This window comes from Aspergillus alliaceus, assembly GCF_009176365.1.
Source record: "Aspergillus alliaceus strain CBS 536.65 unplaced genomic scaffold BDW43scaffold_18, whole genome shotgun sequence".
Taxonomy (NCBI): domain Eukaryota; kingdom Fungi; phylum Ascomycota; class Eurotiomycetes; order Eurotiales; family Aspergillaceae; genus Aspergillus; species Aspergillus alliaceus.
This window is the reverse complement of record NW_022474701.1, coordinates 277,779-297,747: the sequence shown is the minus strand read 5'-3', so window position 1 is coordinate 297,747 and position 19,969 is coordinate 277,779. Positions and strand designations below refer to the sequence as shown.

General features: G+C 49.6%; 10 protein-coding genes across 10 annotated transcripts; 4 read left to right on the top strand and 6 right to left on the bottom strand.

The window, feature by feature from the left end:
- Positions 1 to 95: 95 nt before the first annotated feature.
- BDW43DRAFT_310522 (transcription factor domain-containing protein) lies at positions 96 to 2,254 on the bottom strand (the record flags this gene model as incomplete). Its single annotated transcript, XM_032046957.1, has 5 exons — positions 96 to 470; positions 518 to 878; positions 950 to 1,523; positions 1,584 to 2,158; positions 2,223 to 2,254. The coding sequence occupies 5 exons, from the start codon at positions 2,252 to 2,254 to the stop codon at positions 96 to 98; spliced, it is 1,917 nt and encodes a 638-aa protein (XP_031901003.1).
- Positions 2,255 to 3,279: 1,025 nt separating this feature from the next.
- BDW43DRAFT_318996 (NAD(P)-binding protein) lies at positions 3,280 to 4,266 on the top strand (the record flags this gene model as incomplete). Its single annotated transcript, XM_032048805.1, has 1 exon — positions 3,280 to 4,266. One exon carries the CDS (start codon positions 3,280 to 3,282, stop codon positions 4,264 to 4,266), a length of 987 nt encoding a protein of 328 aa, XP_031901002.1.
- Positions 4,267 to 4,785: 519 nt separating this feature from the next.
- On the bottom strand, positions 4,786 to 6,726 carry BDW43DRAFT_310520 (fungal specific transcription factor domain-containing protein; the record flags this gene model as incomplete). Its single annotated transcript, XM_032046956.1, has 1 exon — positions 4,786 to 6,726. One exon carries the CDS (start codon positions 6,724 to 6,726, stop codon positions 4,786 to 4,788), a length of 1,941 nt encoding a protein of 646 aa, XP_031901001.1.
- Positions 6,727 to 7,440: 714 nt separating this feature from the next.
- On the top strand, positions 7,441 to 8,495 carry BDW43DRAFT_318994 (uncharacterized protein; the record flags this gene model as incomplete). Its single annotated transcript, XM_032048804.1, has 1 exon — positions 7,441 to 8,495. Exon 1 carries the CDS (start codon positions 7,473 to 7,475, stop codon positions 8,493 to 8,495), a length of 1,023 nt encoding a protein of 340 aa, XP_031901000.1. The 5' UTR covers positions 7,441 to 7,472.
- A 459-nt stretch (positions 8,496 to 8,954) lies between these two features.
- Positions 8,955 to 10,028, bottom strand: BDW43DRAFT_310518 (threonine aldolase family protein; the record flags this gene model as incomplete). Its single annotated transcript, XM_032046955.1, has 1 exon — positions 8,955 to 10,028. The coding sequence occupies one exon, from the start codon at positions 10,026 to 10,028 to the stop codon at positions 8,955 to 8,957; it is 1,074 nt and encodes a 357-aa protein (XP_031900999.1).
- Positions 10,029 to 11,453: 1,425 nt separating this feature from the next.
- Positions 11,454 to 12,525, top strand: BDW43DRAFT_274465 (uncharacterized protein). Its single transcript, XM_032041730.1, has 2 exons — positions 11,454 to 11,906; positions 11,965 to 12,525. The coding sequence occupies exon 2, from the start codon at positions 12,123 to 12,125 to the stop codon at positions 12,345 to 12,347; it is 225 nt and encodes a 74-aa protein (XP_031900998.1). The 5' UTR covers positions 11,454 to 11,906; positions 11,965 to 12,122; the 3' UTR covers positions 12,348 to 12,525.
- On the bottom strand, positions 12,509 to 15,204 carry BDW43DRAFT_64479 (Zn(II)2Cys6 transcription factor). The gene is made up of 7 exons (XM_032050333.1): positions 14,946 to 15,204; positions 14,013 to 14,876; positions 13,896 to 13,962; positions 13,657 to 13,846; positions 13,429 to 13,609; positions 13,215 to 13,373; positions 12,509 to 13,168 (listed from the first exon to the last, which is right to left on the bottom strand). The coding sequence occupies exons 1-7, from the start codon at positions 15,113 to 15,115 to the stop codon at positions 12,661 to 12,663; spliced, it is 2,139 nt and encodes a 712-aa protein (XP_031900997.1). The 5' UTR covers positions 15,116 to 15,204; the 3' UTR covers positions 12,509 to 12,660.
- A 117-nt stretch (positions 15,205 to 15,321) lies between these two features.
- On the bottom strand, positions 15,322 to 16,584 carry BDW43DRAFT_310516 (CaiB/BaiF CoA transferase family protein; the record flags this gene model as incomplete). The annotated part of the gene is made up of 1 exon (XM_032046954.1): positions 15,322 to 16,584. One exon carries the CDS (start codon positions 16,582 to 16,584, stop codon positions 15,322 to 15,324), a length of 1,263 nt encoding a protein of 420 aa, XP_031900996.1.
- A 174-nt stretch (positions 16,585 to 16,758) lies between these two features.
- Positions 16,759 to 18,444, top strand: BDW43DRAFT_64475 (acyl-CoA dehydrogenase family protein). Its single transcript, XM_032050332.1, has 2 exons — positions 16,759 to 17,160; positions 17,217 to 18,444. The coding sequence occupies exons 1-2, from the start codon at positions 16,830 to 16,832 to the stop codon at positions 18,224 to 18,226; spliced, it is 1,341 nt and encodes a 446-aa protein (XP_031900995.1). The 5' UTR covers positions 16,759 to 16,829; the 3' UTR covers positions 18,227 to 18,444.
- Positions 18,445 to 18,583: 139 nt separating this feature from the next.
- On the bottom strand, positions 18,584 to 19,958 carry BDW43DRAFT_318981 (major facilitator superfamily domain-containing protein; the record flags this gene model as incomplete). The annotated part of the gene is made up of 2 exons (XM_032048803.1): positions 18,815 to 19,958; positions 18,584 to 18,743 (listed from the first exon to the last, which is right to left on the bottom strand). The coding sequence occupies exons 1-2, from the start codon at positions 19,900 to 19,902 to the stop codon at positions 18,584 to 18,586; spliced, it is 1,248 nt and encodes a 415-aa protein (XP_031900994.1). The 5' UTR covers positions 19,903 to 19,958.
- Positions 19,959 to 19,969: the final 11 nt, after the last annotated feature.

Here is a 19,969-nt window from a genome sequence, read left to right as displayed (position 1 = left end):
GAAGGCATCCCTCTGTCCCATTCTGCTGTATGCAATCGGCTGGTCGAGGAACACAAATCCATTTCTATCGTACTCTAGCCCTGGTCGTTAGATGCTTAGGCCGGATTCGGCCACGCAGCGTCAAATCCAGTATCAAATCCAGACGACCATGTTTCATCAATAAAGGGCCATTGCATCATTTCCGTCTCGAGTTCATGTGGGTCCAATATGATCTGGTCACTGAACGTTATGCTCGAATGGGCCGGGCAATTCGTTGGTCCATGATTCTGGGGGATCGCTGCATCCCTTCCTGGGATCTCTCGCCTGCGAGTTACAGATACGTCATGACGCGGCCGCGAACAGCGGATATCTCCATATTCATCAAGCGTACTCGCGAGGGTGAGATGGCCCGGACGGTCGCCGGCGGCTGCGTTCTCCTGGTTACTTTTGGCAGTTTCATAGAATTTGCAGGCCTCTTGCACGGTACGCCACTATTGACAATTAGCGTCAAGCAAAAGAGGGAGCTAATGAAACATACCCAGCTATGACCAACCGGCCAGTACTCGCACAGCCGTTCGAGATATGCGAGATTACCTCTTTTCTCCCGTTCGGCGCGTTCTTGACCCCCTGGGTAACCTCGGGGAGACACAGTGCCGTACATATTGATATGGGCCGCGACGAAAACACTGAAGCCGGCATAAGGAGTAATTACCGATGCACCTGAAGCTTCCAAGGCCGATAAAATACCGCCAATATTCTGTGCCGCTTCGAACAGCTGTTCAATGGCAGCTTCACACCAAGCGGACTCTTCAAAATTCGTGGCAACCCGGTGGTCGTGGTGGGGATCATGCATAAGCTTTAAGCTCGACAACACACGATCGCGATGAAGGAAAAGGATGCTTCGTGTCTCGGTTAGCCTTTCTGTCTAATAATCCCATGCAGCGGCACACCCGGTTCCAATCACCCGTACCTCATGAAATAGACCAAATTGATGTAGGCAAAAAGCTCCCCATACCCTAGAGCCACATGTGCTTGGGCACTAGTAGCCGGGAAACGGACCGTCACATCCTGCAGCGAGCGCCATTCATCCAACTCATCCTTCAGATTTTCCCACGTTTTCTGCGGGGACGGCGAACCACTGAACGATGACGATGTCTGACCACGACGACTTTCGTTCGCAAATCGCAAAATTCGCACAAATATATCAAATCCGCGGGTGACGATGGTCAAGCCGTGGTCAATAGTCATGGCAGCGGAGAGCGGGGAATCCCGAGTGAGATCAGCGGGCATCAATCGACGAGAAGCTCGACGGCCGAAGTTAAAATCATGGTCACCGATAGGTAGAGGTACTGAAATCTGGCGAAATGACAGGGCGAAATGCTGACGAGCGCCAGAACTCAACTCGCAGTCTTGGGCAAAGCAGCACCAGTACGTGCGGACCAGCTGCTCGTACTGAACCTGGGAGGCATGAAACTCATCGGGATTGTGTTCCATACTATCATCTGCCGTCTTCAGAAGGGACTGGATCATGTATGTAGCCATTCCTTATCCGGTGCGTAAGCAATATTCAACATTGATATACAGAAAAGCCAGGTAGCACCCACCGCTATACATCCACGCCTTATACGGGCGGCCCGAGCCCCATTCATATAATGAAATTATCACTAAGGACTGTGCCAAATAGAGAGAAGGGCCTTCAAAAGCACGATGAGCCAGCTGTGTCCGTGCATAGTCGGCGTACGTCTCTCCAGCCTGCAGTTGATGCTCCGGCAGGAACCGTGTACACAGAGAGAGCAATGCCGCCACGAATACCGGGTCCACCGACGAAGGGCTCGCGGAGATTTCTGCAATCAGCGACGGATAATGAAGAAAGTTGGCAACGGGGAACTTTTTGCGGTAGATGTCACAGGCGTTGATGAGCACCGGAGAGGGAATTGAGGCAATTGGATTGGAAGTCGTGGCGGCAGCGCACCATTGCCGCTCATTGTTTGCATTCACGGGGCAGGTGGCCGTTGCGGACTTGGACGACCGCCTTGCCTTGGATTGGACACGCAATGAACCTCGTCTTGGGCGCAATGGGGACGACCGTGGATCTGTGAGTACGCAGGGTTGGCGATTGATGCGTTGACATCGCCGGCATGGCGGTTGACCGTCATGGACACACTTGACCTTCGATTGTCTGCCACTAATTGTCACTATCTAGCGAAACTAACTGTAATTTAGAGGGCTCTATCACTACTTACCGGCAGGCATCACAGGATATCGAAAGACGCATTATCAGAGGATCACATAGATAGTCGGGAATTAGTGTTGATAGGGACAAAAGTACATTTTGTGTGTGTCGGGAATGTCGGGAATGCACCCGCAATTCATTAGTCATTCCCTGGACAAAGGCGGTGGATTTTTTTTGGCAGAATGATTTGACATTCTGAGAATTGCGCCTGTAGCATTCGTAGCGCTCTTCTTCCAGGCTCAATATCTTCGTCGAAAGCGATTATTTTTTAATTGAAAATTTTTATTTTAAGTTTACATATTTTATCCATGATCCTGTGTGAATTTAGAATGAATAATAAACGGTTTTCTGGTCGAAGAACTAGCATTGCAGTTTCCGGAAACAAAACCCCTCCTCACGGTCGGAGATTCACCGTCGGCTTTGCAATGAACCGCATGCCCACATCTCCCTAATGAATAGAGTCAGGTGACCTCGCAAGAAGTGTCAACGATAATGTCACGTTAGTACTACTACCTCCTAGTAATTATCTTGATCTTAGCCTGAGAAAAGAAAAGAAAAGGAAATTACTAGACGTTTCACAAACTTTTAGAAAAAATTTAGGGTAAACTACCCAGATCCGTGCAACATATTAGTCCTAACACGCTTTATCATATATATACTTCAAATTGAAACGCTTCAGGTACTGCGTTGGATCCAAAACAACATAATCTAATCCAATTTGGAAGTCAACGGAGAGAACCCTGCCTAGCTACTCTGACTAGATATTTCGGAAAAGCTCTGATCTATCAAGGCAGTTGTCTAGTACTTTGTAGTAAGATGGTTGGCCCCCAAACGGGCGAAGGACAATGATAGCCAATAGTGTACCTGGGTTTCGTTCGACCGCCGTGTCCGGAGTTAGAATGATATATCCTTGGATGATTGGATCGGTCTTGTGGTCAGCGATCTGTGAGACCCAATTCTGTATCCTATATAACAATAAACCGGAAATCCTGTGATCACTTTCATCCAACATATTACCAGTTTCTAGACTCTGCACCGGAATATCAAATTGAGATCCAGGCGTCACCATGGATTCTACCACGCCAGTCTTCGACGGAACCGCGACCAATGAGCAGGTCATCGAGGCATTTGCATCCCAAATCAAGGGCCGTACCTACGTGATTACGGGCGCGGGTAAGCCAAGCATTGGAAGCCAAATGGCGACCTCTCTAGCAAAGGCGGCACCGGCCCATATTCTCATTGCATCACGGACAGCGGCAAAGGTTGAGCCTGTGCTCGTGGACATCAAAGAGATTGACAGCTCCGTTAAGACAACCTTTGTCCAGGTCGACCTGACCGATCACGACTCTGTCCGGAGAGCTGCACAAGAGATATTGGCCGCAGCTCCCAAGATCGATGTCTTGATCAATAGTGCCGGAATTATGGCCATAAAAGACTATACAGTGGATAAACAGGGGATCGAGCTCCAGCTGTCTGCCAACCACGCCGGCCATTTCCTTCTGACAAACCTACTGGCTCCAGCTCTGTTGTCCGCCGGATCCCAACCTGGAGGGGCTCGCGTCGTCAACCTAACAAGCTCAGGCTACCTCATTAGCCGTTTTCGCTTCGACGACTGGAACTACTCTGACGGCAAGGAGTATGACCATTGGACCGGATACGGTCAGGCTAAGACGGCCAATATTCTCTTCGCTTATGGCTTGACCAAGAGGTTGAAGGAGCGTGGCGTTGTGGCTGTGGCCGCACATCCTGGCTATAACGGCGATACGAAGCTGGGAAGCCATTTAACTGCGGATGATTACGCTGGTATCTTTCCAGTGGTCCGAAGGAATATGGGCAAAGACTTTGAGTTCGAGGAGCCCCGCTTCAAGACGTATACTCAAATCGCTGCCACGCCACTTATCGCTGCTCTGGACCCGGATATTCCTAACAAGGCACCGGCCTACCTACGGAACAGCCAGATCATAGAGCCAGAGGAACATGCGTCGGATGCGGACAGTGTTGAGAGATTGTGGAAGCTCAGCGAGAAGCTGGTCAGACAGGAGTTTATGTATTGAATCACTATACGGCGCGCAACCAGCTTGTAGGTATAATGGCAGTAGATATAGTATCACTGGCTGTGAATGAGCTCTCCGACAATAGCATACTATAAAACTCGGAAAGAAAAGTAGGCGCGGTAGGCAGTACGCCACTACATGATAAAGCAGAGGACGTTAGGACTTTTACTATATACCGACTCGAAGGATGCAATTTCCTTCTGAAGTCCATTCGACTTGCCGCATCCTGTGCATGGTGAGTACGTACTCTACGATATCGCAGCTACCTTGCAGGTATTACTATAACCGAAGGCAGTTCGACCGCCGACGGCAGGGAAACATGCCGATGGAAGGGATTCAAGGGATTGAGACAGTGAATTTATCAACACGGGGTGAGTTGTCTTAAATACGGATTGTCTCTCCTTTACTTTGATCGAAAGTCACTGATTCAAATCTTTTGGCATACGCTTTCTTGTCGTCATATATGTAGTACGAATATGAAATGAGATATGTCAAGTATTGCGCGTGCCATGCCATTTTTCATAATCCAGTGGCCAGCCACTCCTGGGAGCTATCTGATGTGTGTATTATGCTGTCAAGAAATGACATGTCCACCCCCTGGAAAGCCCAATCCTCAATGCTTGCTGTTGCACTGGGATGCATATACGGAGTTGTTATATTATCCACTATGCCGTGAAACTGTCCAATTCCTGACGTCTGAAGAACTGCTGATGGTTCTTGCTCGCTGAGAATACGATTAAATAATTCCGCAGAGCCTGCATTGCTGATCTGTTCATTCCTTGCTAACTCACGCTGATCAAATTGAAAATTAGTGTTTTGGGAAGCCTTATCACTGCGGGTGACCATAATAACCCCGATAGATGGTATACTCATTAGCAGGGTGTTGGGGTCTTCCTTCAACCTTGTATGTCTCTGCACCAACTGGGCTCTGAAGTTCCGACCCTCTGCTGCTTCCGCTTCAACTCTAAGGAGACAGCGAAGTATATTCAAACCGTTCTTGACGATAGCAGCTTCGTCTACCCGTCTTAGCTGGCGAATATTCTCAAGTGCTTGTTCTGTCATAGCACGATCGCTATGTCGTTGATGGGTCAAGGGATTATCCCCTACTGGTCGATGGCTGACCAGATGGCAAAGCAAGAGTGTCATACAAGCAGTAAGTGTAAACACATCAATCCGTCGGCAACAATACGTTAACAGCTTGAAGTTAGAGTATGCAAGAAAGCGAGTCAGAATCTCGCGACTGGCATTGACGCATGCCATTCTAGAGTATTGATACTGGTCTTCACCCACAGTGGCGAAGCTAAGCATGTACGGTAGGTGAAGCTGGGAAATGAGATCATAGTGCGCAAGTTGATTGACAACCCGCATGGTCTCCATGAACTCATATCGAATGTCTGCCTCGAATCCGAGGAAAGTGGGTGGTAGCCAAAATTTACCCGGTACATTGTTCGCTACCCTTAGCAGCTCTTCGTCAAATTCTCGCGTAGTCTTGTAGTCTAGACCAAGAGCGCCATCGTCGCGGCTCTCTAAGATGTGCGATGCAATCACGGCATGGGTACGTTCAAGTCTGCCGATCGGTGTATCGCTCGCCATTGCAGCATCGCAACCCATCTTTCTGTCATTGGTGCCTTGGGGAAGTCCTAACAACATTGACAGGGCGCGGTCCATACATACGATCTGGAACCACAATACCTGCGGGTTTAATGTACTAGTCGGGTCAATCGTGTACATAAGACTACCCGAGCGATGGATTCCCATCAGCTGGCCGGCAGTAACCGCCCTTCGGAATGCAAGCCATGCTCTACGTAGGTTGCCACAACTGCCATGGAACATACCCTCCAAGACGATGCATTCCAAACTCTCCGCTGTGCCAGTGAACTCCTCATTGGCGGTAACTAGACGGATTGCGGTGTCTGCAAGTCTTTGCATGATGGTGTCAGGTGCCTCCGACAGACCGCAGTCCTTGAATTGCTTAAAGTCGAGCTGCTGTAATAATGAGGCAAAAATAAGCATCTGCCTAGCTATCAGGACTGGATGCACGTCGGGGTTCGGCAGTTCCTCAAAGCTCCAACATGTATCGACCCCTTCTTCCTCCAACTCTCTTTCCGACTTCGTCAAAATTTGATACAAACATAGGGTAGCATTTTGGGTAGCATCTAGAAGGATACGTGCGTCGTGCATGGCAGGGAAAGCAGCGAGCAAAGCTTTCGAAAGCTCGGCGTACCTCTTATTACTAGGGCTGATAGTCCGATCGGGTATCGAGATACCTAACTCTCGCAGTGCCGACGATGACACAGGCATTACTTCACTTAATCGAGCATCTCTAGGCGTCACATTTTGTTGGGATGTAAACCCTGGAGGTTCACCAGGCGTGTGGATGCCATATTTGGTTGGTGCCTCATCCGATCGATCATCAGCTTTTCTAACCAGTCGCTCTATCAGAGCTTCTACTCTAGCCATAGGGTTCGTTGCTGGAGGAGCCGTATACTCCAACTCCTGGCTGACGCAGCTTGTCCCCCGACTTTGACAACCCACGCAAGTTGACTCTGTGGGCGACGGAAAGATGCATTTTGCTTTCCTTCGCTTGCATTCCCAACAACTGTGAGTACCTTTCCGCACTTTTCGGCGCTTGGGTTGAGGCTCCATGGATGCAGAATCAGACCCACGTTCGAGGCGACTCCTTCCGACGTCTTTGCTCAAAATTCTCCTGGTGTTCATGGATTACTCTATCCGGTACATCGAGAAACCAGGGCAATGGAGGATGATTTGATATTAGATGAAAGAGGGTTTGTAATCAGGAAGTGGGGGCGAGAATTGTCACGATGACATTGGGGAACAAGTATTTAACCCAGTTATCTTCATGGATCTCAAGCCACAACCAAGCACGGCCACACCAGTCACGGTGTTTCTCAAACCCTGAGCACGACAGCTATAGTATGGTTAGTGATATGCAGGTCCGGACCTACAAACTCGTATTCCATCATAAGCGCCCATTCTATTTACAGAGTATGGTTGACGAGCCAACCAATCAGGAGACAAGCTGAACTGGTCTAGAGTGGATTTTCCCATCCATGGCCCTCTATGAATCAATTTACTATATATAAATAGTCGCCCATCATTCACCCATAATTCCCCTCCTGACGAGTCTGAATCGCATCTACACTACTGCATATTCTTCACTGTTCTGCATTACCCACCTACAATCAATGGCTCCTCTTGTGCTCCTCACCGGTGCTACCGGGCTTGTTGGCTTCCGAGTGCTCTTGGAAGCTCTCAAAAGCGACTATAGTATCCGCTTCACAGCTCGCTCAGAGGAAAAGGCCCAAAAAATCCTATCCAACCCAGCTATCCAGGCCCTGGCTCCAGGCGACCGACTTTCATCCATCATTCTAACCGATACGACAGTCGACAACGCATTCAATGCCGCCCTACAAGGCGTCACGTACGTCATCCATGTTGGAAGTCCTGTCGCGGTACCAGGCTTCCATCCTCTTGAGCAAGTATGGCATCCCACCGTCAAGGGGACATCGAACCTCCTCACCTCCGCACTAAAAGTGCCCACCATCAAACGAATCATCATCACCTCCTCAATCGTAGGAAACATGCCACCCATCCCAGACCCCTTGACAACTATCACCGCCGCATCACGAATCCATTTACCTGGCCCCGCCCCAACAAGCTTCTCCAACCTCTTCGAGGCATATGCCCTCTCCAAAATCTATGAAGCGAACGAAACCGACGCCTTTGTCGAGAAGAACAAACCCCATTTCACAGTCGCGCGTATCATGCCCGGCTATGTCTTTGGGCGTAACGAGCTGGCACTCACGGCAGACGCGGTTCTCAATGAGAATAGCTCCAACCAATACCTCATGGCCAGTATCACGGGAAAAGATATCAGTTTCCCGCTGCACGGTGGGTACGTCCATATCGATGACCTGGCGGAGGTTTATATAAAGGTACTGGGTCTTGAGCCTACGCCCGAGACGCCCGGGAACTTCGGGGCCTGCGTTAATGTTGATTATACGGGTCTTTTTGATTATATTGAGAAGGCGTTTCCCAAGGCGGTTGCTGAGGGGGTTTTTAAGCGTGGTAGTCTGGGCACGTTGCCTTTCTCCTATGATTCTAGTGAGACGGAGAAGACGTTGGGGTTGAAGTTTCGTTCGTTTGAGGATGCTATGTTGGATACTGCCAAGCAGTATCTGGAGAAACTGGGCAAGGAATTTGCCTGATAGATTTCTAGAAACCTTCCGGGAGTATTGAAGAGTTTTTCTAAAAATGCCCGATTATTGGTTAATTTAGTGCGGTAATGGATATGGTCGGGCTGATTGCGGGTTTTATAGGACCTAGAATAGTTTTCCACAGTATTTGTAACCCTAAATATGAACTTCATTTAGGTTTTCCATGTGCTCAGTAGACCATCGCTTGCGATCATAGAAAATAAGTAGAAAGCCTGTTGCATGGTGTTGTACTTAGGGATTGCCCAGTTGGGGCATGATCTTTGCAAACGGCAGGTTAGAGCTACGATATTTAAACATGCACCACAATCATGCAAACAAGTCCAAAAACACGTCTTCAATCCATGAAATATTAGTTGTACTAGTCTATAACGCTCATTATGCAATTCAAAAAGACAAATGCCGCGGGAAACAAGACGCAAACCAAACATCGCTCATGAAAATGCCACATCATCAAACAGCCGTCCATTGCTGAACCCACGCATTAAACTTATCGACCTCCAAAGAATCCGTCGCCCAGGACGTAACAAGCCTGACAATCGCCTGCTCCCCGTCCAACGGATCCCAAGTGTAGAATCGGAACCGTTCCTCCAGCCGTCGAACCAACCCCATGGGCAATGTAACAAAGACCTGATTCGTTTCCGTGGGCGCCGCCAACAGAAATCCCAATTCCTCAAGGTTCGCCGAGATCCGCAGCGCCATGGCGTTGGCATGTGTCGCAAGATCAAAGAAGAGGTTTTCCCGGAACAGCTCCGCAAACTGCACGCCCATGATACGAGTCTTGGCCAGCAAGGCTCCATGCTGCTTCAAGTGGAAAATGAAGTCCTCGGCAAGATGCCTCCGTACCACGATCGCCTCTCCGAGTAAGGCACCCATCTTGGTACCGCCAATCCAGAAGATATCCGTTAGGTCAACCAGGTCGCGCAGCGTTACATCATTGGACAGGGCGCTGAGGGCGACACCGATGCGTGCCCCATCCATGAGAAGGAGTAACTTCCATCGCTTGCACATGGCGGACAATTCTTGCAGCTCGCGTTTGGTATACACCGTTCCGAGTTCGGTGGCGTTGGAGATATACACCAAGCGCGGTTTAGCGCTGTGGGGGAAGAATTGGTTCTGGCGGACCGCTCGGTCCAGATTTTCGGGTGTCATTTTGCCTCTTACTCCCGGGACGACGATTGTCTTGTGTCCGGTTGCTTCGATGGCTCCGGCCTCTTTGCTGACGATGTGGCCCGAGTCCACTGTTAATACAGCCTCGTAGGGTCGTAGACAGCTTGCAATACAAATGAGGTTGGCAGACGTCCCGCTGGGCACAAAATGGATGGCCACCTCATCCTCGGTAGCTTGCAGTCGATCCTGGATTAGCTGCCGAGCTTCATTGCTGTATTCATCGTATCCGTATGAAACTTGCTGTGTGGCATTGGTGCGCAAAAGGGCTTGGAGTAACTGCGGATGGGCTCCTTCACTGTAGTCGTCGGTAAAGCTATACTGAGGAAAGACCTCAGTCTCTGGACAGGAGGCAGGCATTTCTAGAACCACAAAAGAAGCTTTTTAAAGTCAATTCCTATTAACCAGGTAAATCAAGAATGATTGGGGGAGACATTTATAAGGGTGAAAAGGATCGCACGGTCGGGAATGAGTCAAACCCTAACAATTTGATAGTGACCTCAACAGAGTCAACAGGAATCTGAAAGGATCCACTCCATTCCCGGCGTCGGGAATAGTCCTTATTCCCGTAGATATTTTTTATTATGTCACTATATATGGAGCCCACGCGTTCTAGAATGCTCTATTCTGCACTAGTTTCCCATGTTCGGCCGCAAATAATCGCAACTGTTTTATCGGGCCGGTGAACACTTCCTACACACCCCTCTTCGCAATGCAACCCGGATGCATTGCCAACTCAGACGTCAGATGAGACTGTGCATGTCGCAACCCGCCTGTCGGATGGGCTCATACTCACAAATCAAGTGGCAACATGTCTGCAGCCGCTGCATAGCTGTCGGTGAAGGAATGGGCGGGTGATCCTTTCACGGAGCCAACCCGAGCCCAGCGCAAACCTCATATATGGGGTGACATAGTATTGCGCCACGTACAATCGGAGTTAACTCGGTACTCCAAGGACCTCCTCACTGTATCACAATGTTTCGCTGTGGATGGCGTCCCCGGCAAATCCCCACCGCAAGATGTTGGGGTACTGTACTAGTCGCACGGAGGTCGAAGTCATAAGGAAGCCATGCTGCATGCATGGCATGGGGCGGCGACGAGATCAGCATCGCAAGGATATGCTCTTGGCTTGATCAATCTGAAATCCGATTCGTAGACCGGAGCACTGCATATCTGGGGTACACCGATTTGATAGCTCATTGCCGTTGATATCCGGTACTGTGTAGACTAGGTATGGGGGGCCATGGTGCACAGACCGGTGGGTCTCATGCAATGCTAATCCTTTAATATCCGTTGGTCGGTTCGCGCAGGTAAGCTCATTTCTCATCGGAAATCCGATGTGACTCCGTTTTCCGCTGAGCATGAGTGGCAATAGATTCTCTTGTGGGCACCTGACGGGTGTTCGACATAAACGATCGCCCTTAGGGCTTATCACCATCACGATGGTAAACCCGTGGCGAGTTTAAGTATTTCTCATAGTCTTAACTAAGTCCTGGGCTTCTTGGTACGAACAGGTCGTGAGAAAGCTTATCTCAACGAATGTTTCCAATTACTCACCATGATGCTGTCAGAGTATCCTCTTCTGGCGGGAAGGACTAGAGGTTACCGGCCTTGATATTTAGTGTATCCTCTCGTTAATTCGACAACATTACACACTCATTCCCGTCACACACCGAGTGCAAGAACAAAACAAAGAGCTGTCTTCAGTGGCTTCAGCCATGTAGGGTGCAGTCCAGAGTGCCTCCTTGGAACAAGGGGGTCAAAAAGATGATGTAGAATTAGTGTGTTTAGTGGTATTTCATTCTGATAGAACTACTCACACTTTAGTCTACACATCCCTCAGTAGAGTCATCTACATGTCGATAAACAGTCCTATAAATAATGTGGATATTATTCTTCGCAATCCTTGAAGATCTAGTCTCTTGTGGCTGAGAACTGCACGCCGTCCCCACAATAAGCTGAGATGCACTGAACTTCGCCCTATACGTTAGAGCTTCTACAAGAAACTAAGTTTCGAGTGGAGATCGGAGCCAAATATCCTGAATTGCCCAATTTCCTGCGAGGTTCATGGCGTTTGTCTACCCCACGAAATGCACATTCTCTTTCCCGGCATCCACAAGCGTCCAATACAGACGGTGTTGATGTACTAAGTGCATCTTCTCGATAAATTCCCTTTCAAAAATATCCGTCCACTCATGGAGATCCTGATATCCCAGAGCCACACCGTTCGCAATTATTCTACACCCATCAGCACGAGCTACTCAAAACGCTATCCGATGGTAAACCCTGGACTTACCGCAACGTGAGACCAGACATTATCATCGGATTCGCTCCAAACAACAGCACGCACAACCTGGCCCAATGGGTCGCCTTATATCAGTTTGTATCGCAGAATTCACGGCAAGGGCGCGGAAGTGATGTACCCGGGAACAAAAAGCTGGCCAATTCAGAGCAATGACAGCAGCCAAGACATCATCGCTCGATTCGCCGCCTATGCCGGTTTTCATCGAGAAACCAGACAGGGGGTGGATCTTCAATGTAGCGGATAATTCTCAGTTGACAAGCCGGTCCGTTAAGCGGCCCATCATATGTGAGTACTCCGGTCTGAAGGGAGTAGTGCCAGCGAACGGGCCAGGCCCGGAACCAACGACTTTTTTGCGTGAACATCAGGACCAATAGGTCGCGATAGGGAGTATGGCCTACAGACGCGATATATGTTGGGCGATGACCAGAGTATTCCCTATGTCTCTCACTTTATCGTTTCCAACTTCAATTTTGATAGACAATTGGACCTCACTAAAACGCACCAGGCGTGGAGGAATGCCGAAGAAGAAAGAAATGTGCCGGGGGGGGGGGGGGGGGGGGTGTATACTATGTTCGACCGGTATAGGAAGGCCCGAATCATTCCGTAAGTGATATGCTACTGCAACCTGACGATCCTTTGTCTCTTGATAGAATAGATTTCATCGCTGCGTCGGTTAGAAGGCATGAGTTATAAGAATCGATACAAGAATTGCAGATTCTGCAAATTCCGTGGATCGTGATAAGAGGCCCCTAAAACGTCTGTAAAATCATCTGTGAAATTGAATAATCCGTACCAGTCGCCAGGCGCAGCAATATCTCCGTGTTCCATGTTTGGAGAGGTTTGCAGGCTGGGCGCTAGTGTTGGGTCGTTGTGTATGGGGTCCATCGTTTCGACTGGTGTAGGCAGATCTCGGGTATAGTTTGTATCAATATTCTTGTTCACACTCTCAGTCTGGCTCATCGGCTGCCCTGGTGGTGTGACAATATCTGTCAGACGGAGAGTGCGGGCGGTGCCATCATCCAAGCATCGAAAGAAGAGATCCAGCACCCAGTTCTCCAAATCCCAGGTTTTCTGTAGCTCCTGGAGCCCAAGAAGGCAGAGCTTTGCACGGTGCTCCGCGAGCTTCCTGGCAGTACCAGATGTTCGGCGACAGTGAATAGTATGGATACACAGGGTTGAAAATGTATGCGTTATTCTTAAAAGGTTAGAGGTAAACGGGAGAAGAGGTATAAGGAACATACAGATGAGTAGGCCCGTGTTGAACAAGACTGTGAGACAACATGTCTTCGACAATCCTAGTGCTTCTAGTGGCGGCATCCAGGGCAACCCGGCCCACTTTATCTACGGACGAATTGGAAGGATTCAGAAACGAGGACCGATATAGGAGAATATAAAGGTTACTAGAAAGTTAGTAACCGCGAGTCAAGAGAGACAGCCTCAAGGTAAGTGACATACTTGTATGTCATATGCAAAAGTCCAGTAAGAAATATAGCTCCCGCAGAAGCTGCGCTTTCTAGTTTGAGGCTTGTAGGCAACTTCGATTCCCACTCACATAATTTTTGATGTAGTCCTGTACGTGCGGTCTCAGTAGTATCGGATTGTATATGAAGATATTGTGTTGACACAATACTCCGCACTGTTCGCCTTAGCACTAATTCCTCAAAGCGAGTGGGCAGACCATACGTATCCTAGCCAACTTCACCATCTCAGTCGGATAGACTACATCTTCGTCTTTCTGTACCCCAAATACACGTACATCATCTACTGTTTCCTCTTCGCGGATATCGCTCGGGACAAGCATTGCAACATCGCAGTCCTCGTCCCGTATCCGAGGTGGGAGCCCTAAAGCCGCTGCACTCTGTTGGTCACGCACCTTCTTTTATGTTAGAGTAGTAGATGGCCATCTTATAGCCAATACTCACATAGAGAGCCCACCATATTCGCTTCCATAATTTCTCCTCGCGTGTCGATTGGAAAGATAATTTGGACCTAGGTGCGTCAGTAACCGCTTCGTTTTAATTGTGAAGCTCAATACGAACATCATATGCATGCCACGCTTTTGCGCCAAACTGATCGCAACTCCCAACCAGAACCGCGTATCACGCTCTTCAGATGGCCCTCCCCGCCAAGAGCTCAGCAGAAACAATGATTGCAACTTAGTTGTTTTGTTGGATTCCCAATCGGCATCATAGATAGCCTTTGCCTTGCTATAGAAGTGAAACTTAGCTTGATATCGGACCGAGAATTCTGTTCGTGCAAAGTCCTCATCAGTGCAGAGACTAACACCGATGAAGAGCATAGATTGCAGTAGAAGACGAGAAATATCGCCTCTAGTGTAGGACTGATTGACCGCTGAGCGGTCGAGGATGGGGAAGCATGGATGAAACCAAGTGAAGTACGCGCTCAGTAGTATCTCGCAAGTCTCTTTCGGAGGATATGAGAATGCACCGTCGGCATTCAGTTGCTCTCCTATCTTGGTCTTGTGCACGCGAAGAGCGTCGTCGCGTGTACTATTGGCATCTAGCCGTTCCGGGATGGGGTAGTGAAGCCGAGTTTTTCGCATGACATTGGATGGCCCTTTCTCAGGAGATCGCCGTCCCTCATCAATTACGCATGTCAAGGGACTTGACTCTCCTAGGAATACAGTCTGTTGGGAAATGCTTGCCGTATCGCCAGGAGATATCCAAGGGGGCCCAAAGCTAATCCCAGGGTGGTTGGCAGCGTTGCTGCGATGCCCCAGATGAAAGCGTTGATCGGGAGAAGTCGATGCATCAATATGCACGCTGGAGCTATCATCCGGCTGGAAAGAACTATGATCTGCGGAAATAATGGAGTCTGCAATGGTGGAATCTTCTTGGTGTGTTGAAGTTGCCGATTGCCGTAAAGCCTTCTTGCGAGGATACCTGCAACGACACATTGGCATGGCCACTTCCTCGGTACTAAGATTATCATGCATAGTGGGTAAAGCTCACTTTCCTCGTTTGGAGACCCCTACTTCACAAGGGACATTCAGGGAAACACAGTTCTGACAAGGCCGCGTCTCCAGGACATTACAGCGGATCCGGCGCCGGTTGCAGTGCAGACATGCCTGTCGCGCGCGCTTCCTTGTCGGATGCGGTCCCGTATCGACCTCAGAGGACATTATTTTATTAAAGTACGACTGTTCATTTGAAATAATTGCCGTGGGCCCCCTAATTCGATAAGAGCATCAGGGGAAGGAAACCAGTAAAGGAGCAGCGAAGTAAATAAGGCAAGTCGGCTTTAAAGGTCTTGGCATTCCCATGTCGGCAACAAATTCTACACGCCGACCGTTTCTATCTAATCTAATCTATGAAGGATTTCCCCCTCTTACTCTTCCCTGTCATCAATCCCCAGCTCGGCCAAAATCGCCGTATTATGCTCCCCAACATCGGGAACTGCTCCCATCTTCGCCGAGGATTGACCAGGTTCACCTAGAGTCAGTCCCGGAGGTAACAAAGCAGGGATGGGGCCAGCAGGAGTTGAAACTTCGGTCCACCGACCCCGAGCTTTGAGTTGAGGATGCTCCCAAACACCTTGCATATCGTTGACACTAGCATTAGCGATAGCGGCCTCATCTAACAGGGCAATCACTTGCCCCGATGTCAGAGACGAGAACACCTCACAAATGATCTCCTTGAGCGCATCTCGATTTTTCGATCGGAGAGAGTTGTTGACAAATCGTTGATCGGTTGCCAGGTCAGGCAGGGACAGAACCTTCTCACAAAACTTGACCCATTCCCGTTCATTCTGAATCCCCAGCATGACTGACGTTCCGTCGCCTGTTTCAAAGGGGCCATACGGGTAGATGGCAGCGTGCGAAGCCCCCGCTGGGGTCGGCCCTGGTGCGTTGTGGTAGGTGTAGTACATCGGAAATCCCATCCATTCAATCATACTCTCCAGCATGGAGATATCGATGTTACATCCACGCTTTTCTGGGTCATTGCCCCGTTGAATGAGAGCGGCCAAAATATTAGAGTACGCGTAGGTCCCGGCGCAGATATCTGCGATGGAGACGCCTACTTTGGCGGGCTCTTTCCCGGTCCCCGTAACAGAAAGCATGCCGGCCTCACTTTGGATAAGCAAGTCGTAAGCCTTCTTATCGCGATACGGGCCATCCGGTCCGTACCCGGAAATGTTGCATACGATTAATGAAGGATGCTTCGTTTTAAGGTCCACATGCGATAGTCCCAGCCGGGCGCTGGCTCCAGGAGCCAGGTTCTGAACCAGAACGTCCGCTTTGCCGAGAAGCCGCATTAGGATACCATGATCACGAGTGTTTTTGAGGTCCAGTGCGAGACTTTCCTTGGACCGATTAGTCCAGACAAAATGCGATGCGAGGCCATTGACTCGGGTGTCGTAATTGCGCGCAAAGTCCCCGACGCCAGGCCGCTCGACTTTAATGACGCGAGCCCCCAGATCCGCCAGGTGCCGCGTACAGAATGGAGCTGCAATAGCCTGTTCAAGACTGACGACCGTAATGCCGGAGAGAGGACCTTTCGTCGATGTGTGAGTTGAGGCGCTACGAGTGCCTCGTGTCGGACGACACAACGCCTCGGACAGCGGTCGCGATGGGCCAATTCTGCGATACATTATGGATAATTATTTCGTGGGATTATGTCTACAAGCAGGAATTAGGACTGAGATCAGCCCTTGGCGAGGATGTCTTACTTTAACAGTGATCTGCCTCGGAGAGAAAGGCCGGTGGGGTGCGCCGGTTATATGGCGGCTATATGCGCCGTCGCTCATGCCGGGTATATGGTCCGCGCCACACTCGCCGTGCATTTATAATTCCCAATCAACATCTGGAATGATAACTTCTCCTAAATCAATTCGTCATGTCTCATCTGTGCACCCAGAGAGTTCTATCTTCTAGAATAAACCCAGTCATTGGGAAATTTCGGCTACGTAGCCCGATAGCATCATGGACGACCTCGCGATCTAACTTCTCGACAACCGCTCGGCAATCGTTGATGGAGTTGACAGGATTCACCGAGGAGCAATTAACCATTCGGGATGCGATCTCGGCCATTTGTGCCAGGTTTCCGAACACATACTGGCAAGAATGTGACCAAAATGAAACCGATCCGAAGGAGTTTCACGCCGCGCTAGCCAAGGATGGATGGCTAGGGATCGCACTCCCCGAAGAGCTGGGGGGTGCTGGATTAGGTAAGTTCCTCCACTGAAGGAATCCAATAAAATATGGCATGCTAACAATTGAGTAGGCATTTCTGAAGCAACAATGATGATGCAGACTATTACGCAATCCGGTGCCGGAATGGCCGGGGCACAAGCCATTCATGCAAATGTATATGCCACACAGCCTCTGGCTAAGTTCGGTACCAAGCAACAACTAGAGGAAACCGTTCCTAACATCATTAACGGCACATGGCGGACTTGCTTCGGTGTAACAGAACCCAACACAGGTTTGGAGACATTAAAGTTGAAGACTCTTGCCACCAAAAACCCCGAAAAGGATATCTACTCAATCTCCGGCCAGAAGATCTGGATCACTTGCGCGCAAGTTGCCTCCAAGATGATCCTGTTAGCCCGGACAACGCCTTTCGAGGAAGTACAAAAGTCAACTCAAGGCCTATCATTATTCTGTATTGACTTGGATCGGAACCAATCGGGGCTGGACATGCGGAGGATCAAGAAGATGGGGGGCCGTGCGGTCGATGCCAATGAAGTGTTCTTCGATAACTACCAGGTACCTACAAACACCCTTATTGGCCGAGAAAATGAGGGGTTCAAGATCATCCTCCACGGCATGAATGCGGAACGATGCCTCTTGGCCGGCGAAGCGTTGGGTCTTGGATACGCTGCCTTGGAACGTGCTGCCCAATACGCGAGTGAGCGGGTGGTTTTTGGACGACCGATCGGGCAAAATCAGGGCATTGCCCATCCTTTGGCCGACGCATATATGCAACTAGAAGCAGCGAAGCTGGCAACGTATCACGCTGCTCGCTTGTACGATGCCTCTAAGACGGATGATTCCATTCCATTCCATTCTGTGGGCGTGGCATGCAACAGTGCTAAATATCTTGCCGCGGAAGCGGCCTTCAAAGCATGCGAGCGGGCGGTTCTGAGCCATGGAGGAATGGGCTATGCAATGGAATATGATGTGGAGAGGTATTTACGAGAGTGTCTGGTGCCGCGAATTGCGCCAGTGAGTCGGGAGATGATCTTGAACTATGTCAGTGAGAAGGTGCTTCGGCTGCCACGTAGTTACTAGTCCTAAAGCATGAATTCTATATCACGCCCGTTCAGACGCTATTTTTATCACAATTGTACTTGTCTATTGCGGCGGCATGCTGTTCGGAATCCAGCATCTAAGAACGATATCAAGGACATTGCATTCCAACTCACAGAAATAATAAGACACTATCAACTATGAATAACGATCCCAATAGACACGATACTAGATCGGACACTCTTACGGAGGAAAAGATAAGTCTCTAAAGTACACAATTCAAACACCCATAAACGGTACGTATTTTCAACATAGACTCATGCATCGTCGTTTTTTAATGTAGCTTTCAGACTGAACTTTGTATGTTTTTAATGTTGACCTCAAGCCTCTACTGATTCATTACGCAGAACCCTTCCCCTTCGACTTCCTTAGCATCAAAACACCAGCAAAGCATACCAAGCCAGCAGCGTAAGCACACCCAGCAAACGCAATAAGTCCCCAGTATTCACCATTACAACGATGGATAATCTCACCAGCGATAGGAACCCCAGTCAAGGCCCTAAAATGGTCAGCAACATGTCCAAACGAGTGAAAAGAAGAACCGGGCGGAGAAAATAAGCATAAACGTACCCTAAACTGACAATAGTGTAGACAGTCGTATAAAACCGCCCATACTGCTCGGTGGGACATAACTCACCCACACAAACCGGAACCAGGCTGATATTACTCCCCGACCCGATTCCAAAAACCACGGAAAATATAATCGTTGCTACGACGTTTCCATCCGCCGGCATCCAGACCCCTAATACGGCTATGAGACAAAATATATTCGTGAGGGTCAACATTTCAAATCGCCCGATTCGGTCCGCCAGTATGCCTGGTAACCAGCGACCTGGAAAGGAACCTGCGTTGAGGAATACGACCATCAGGTAGGATAGACGGCTGGAGATACCGTATGTCAGGGAGTATGAGGTGATGTATTCGAGAGGGATGAAGAACCCCCATTCGATAAAGAAGGCGCCGAGGGTGGTGAGGGCGAGGGCGGGGTCCTTGAGGATGGTCAGGTCGGGGAGCAGGGATGTGCCTGTTGAAGACTTCGGGGGGAGGCGGGCCTTGAGTAAGATGCATCCTGGGATTAGGAGGATTAGTGTGATAAGCGCGATGACTCTAGTTGCCCAGGGGAACCCGATGCGTGGACCCAGGTTCTCCAGGACTAATGGAAAGATCACACCGCCGATACTCCCACCGGACATGGCCAGGCCAGTTGCTCCGCCGCGGCGCTCGCTGAAGAAGTGGCCGATAGTCGCAACAGGTACGATGAAGATGAATGATGTTCCAATGCCGCCAATGAAGCCTAGTACCACGAGGAAGTGCCAGTATTCTTGACAGAATCCAACCAGGACCAAGGTGAGGATAAGTAGGATTGAGCCCGTGAGCATGAGGAGACGGGGTCCTTTAGCATCGAAGACTGGGCCAATCTGGATACCACAAAAGAAAACTAGGAAGTTGTAAATTCCAAAGATCCAGCTAATTTGGCTCTCGCTGAGGTGGGATAGTTGATGCGTGGATATCCATGCCTGATAGATCCCTATACTATTCATCAAGCCCAAGCCACCCATGATAGAGCTGAAGCTACCCAGGACGACAAGGTTGGCCCGGAGTCCACCTTCTGGGTAGCACCAGGCGGGATTAGATGGTGTGAGTTCGAGTTGGTCCATTCGGTATGCGGTATGAAGTTTTCTATGATAATCTAACAATGTTGGCGTTTATACGGGAGTATAGCGA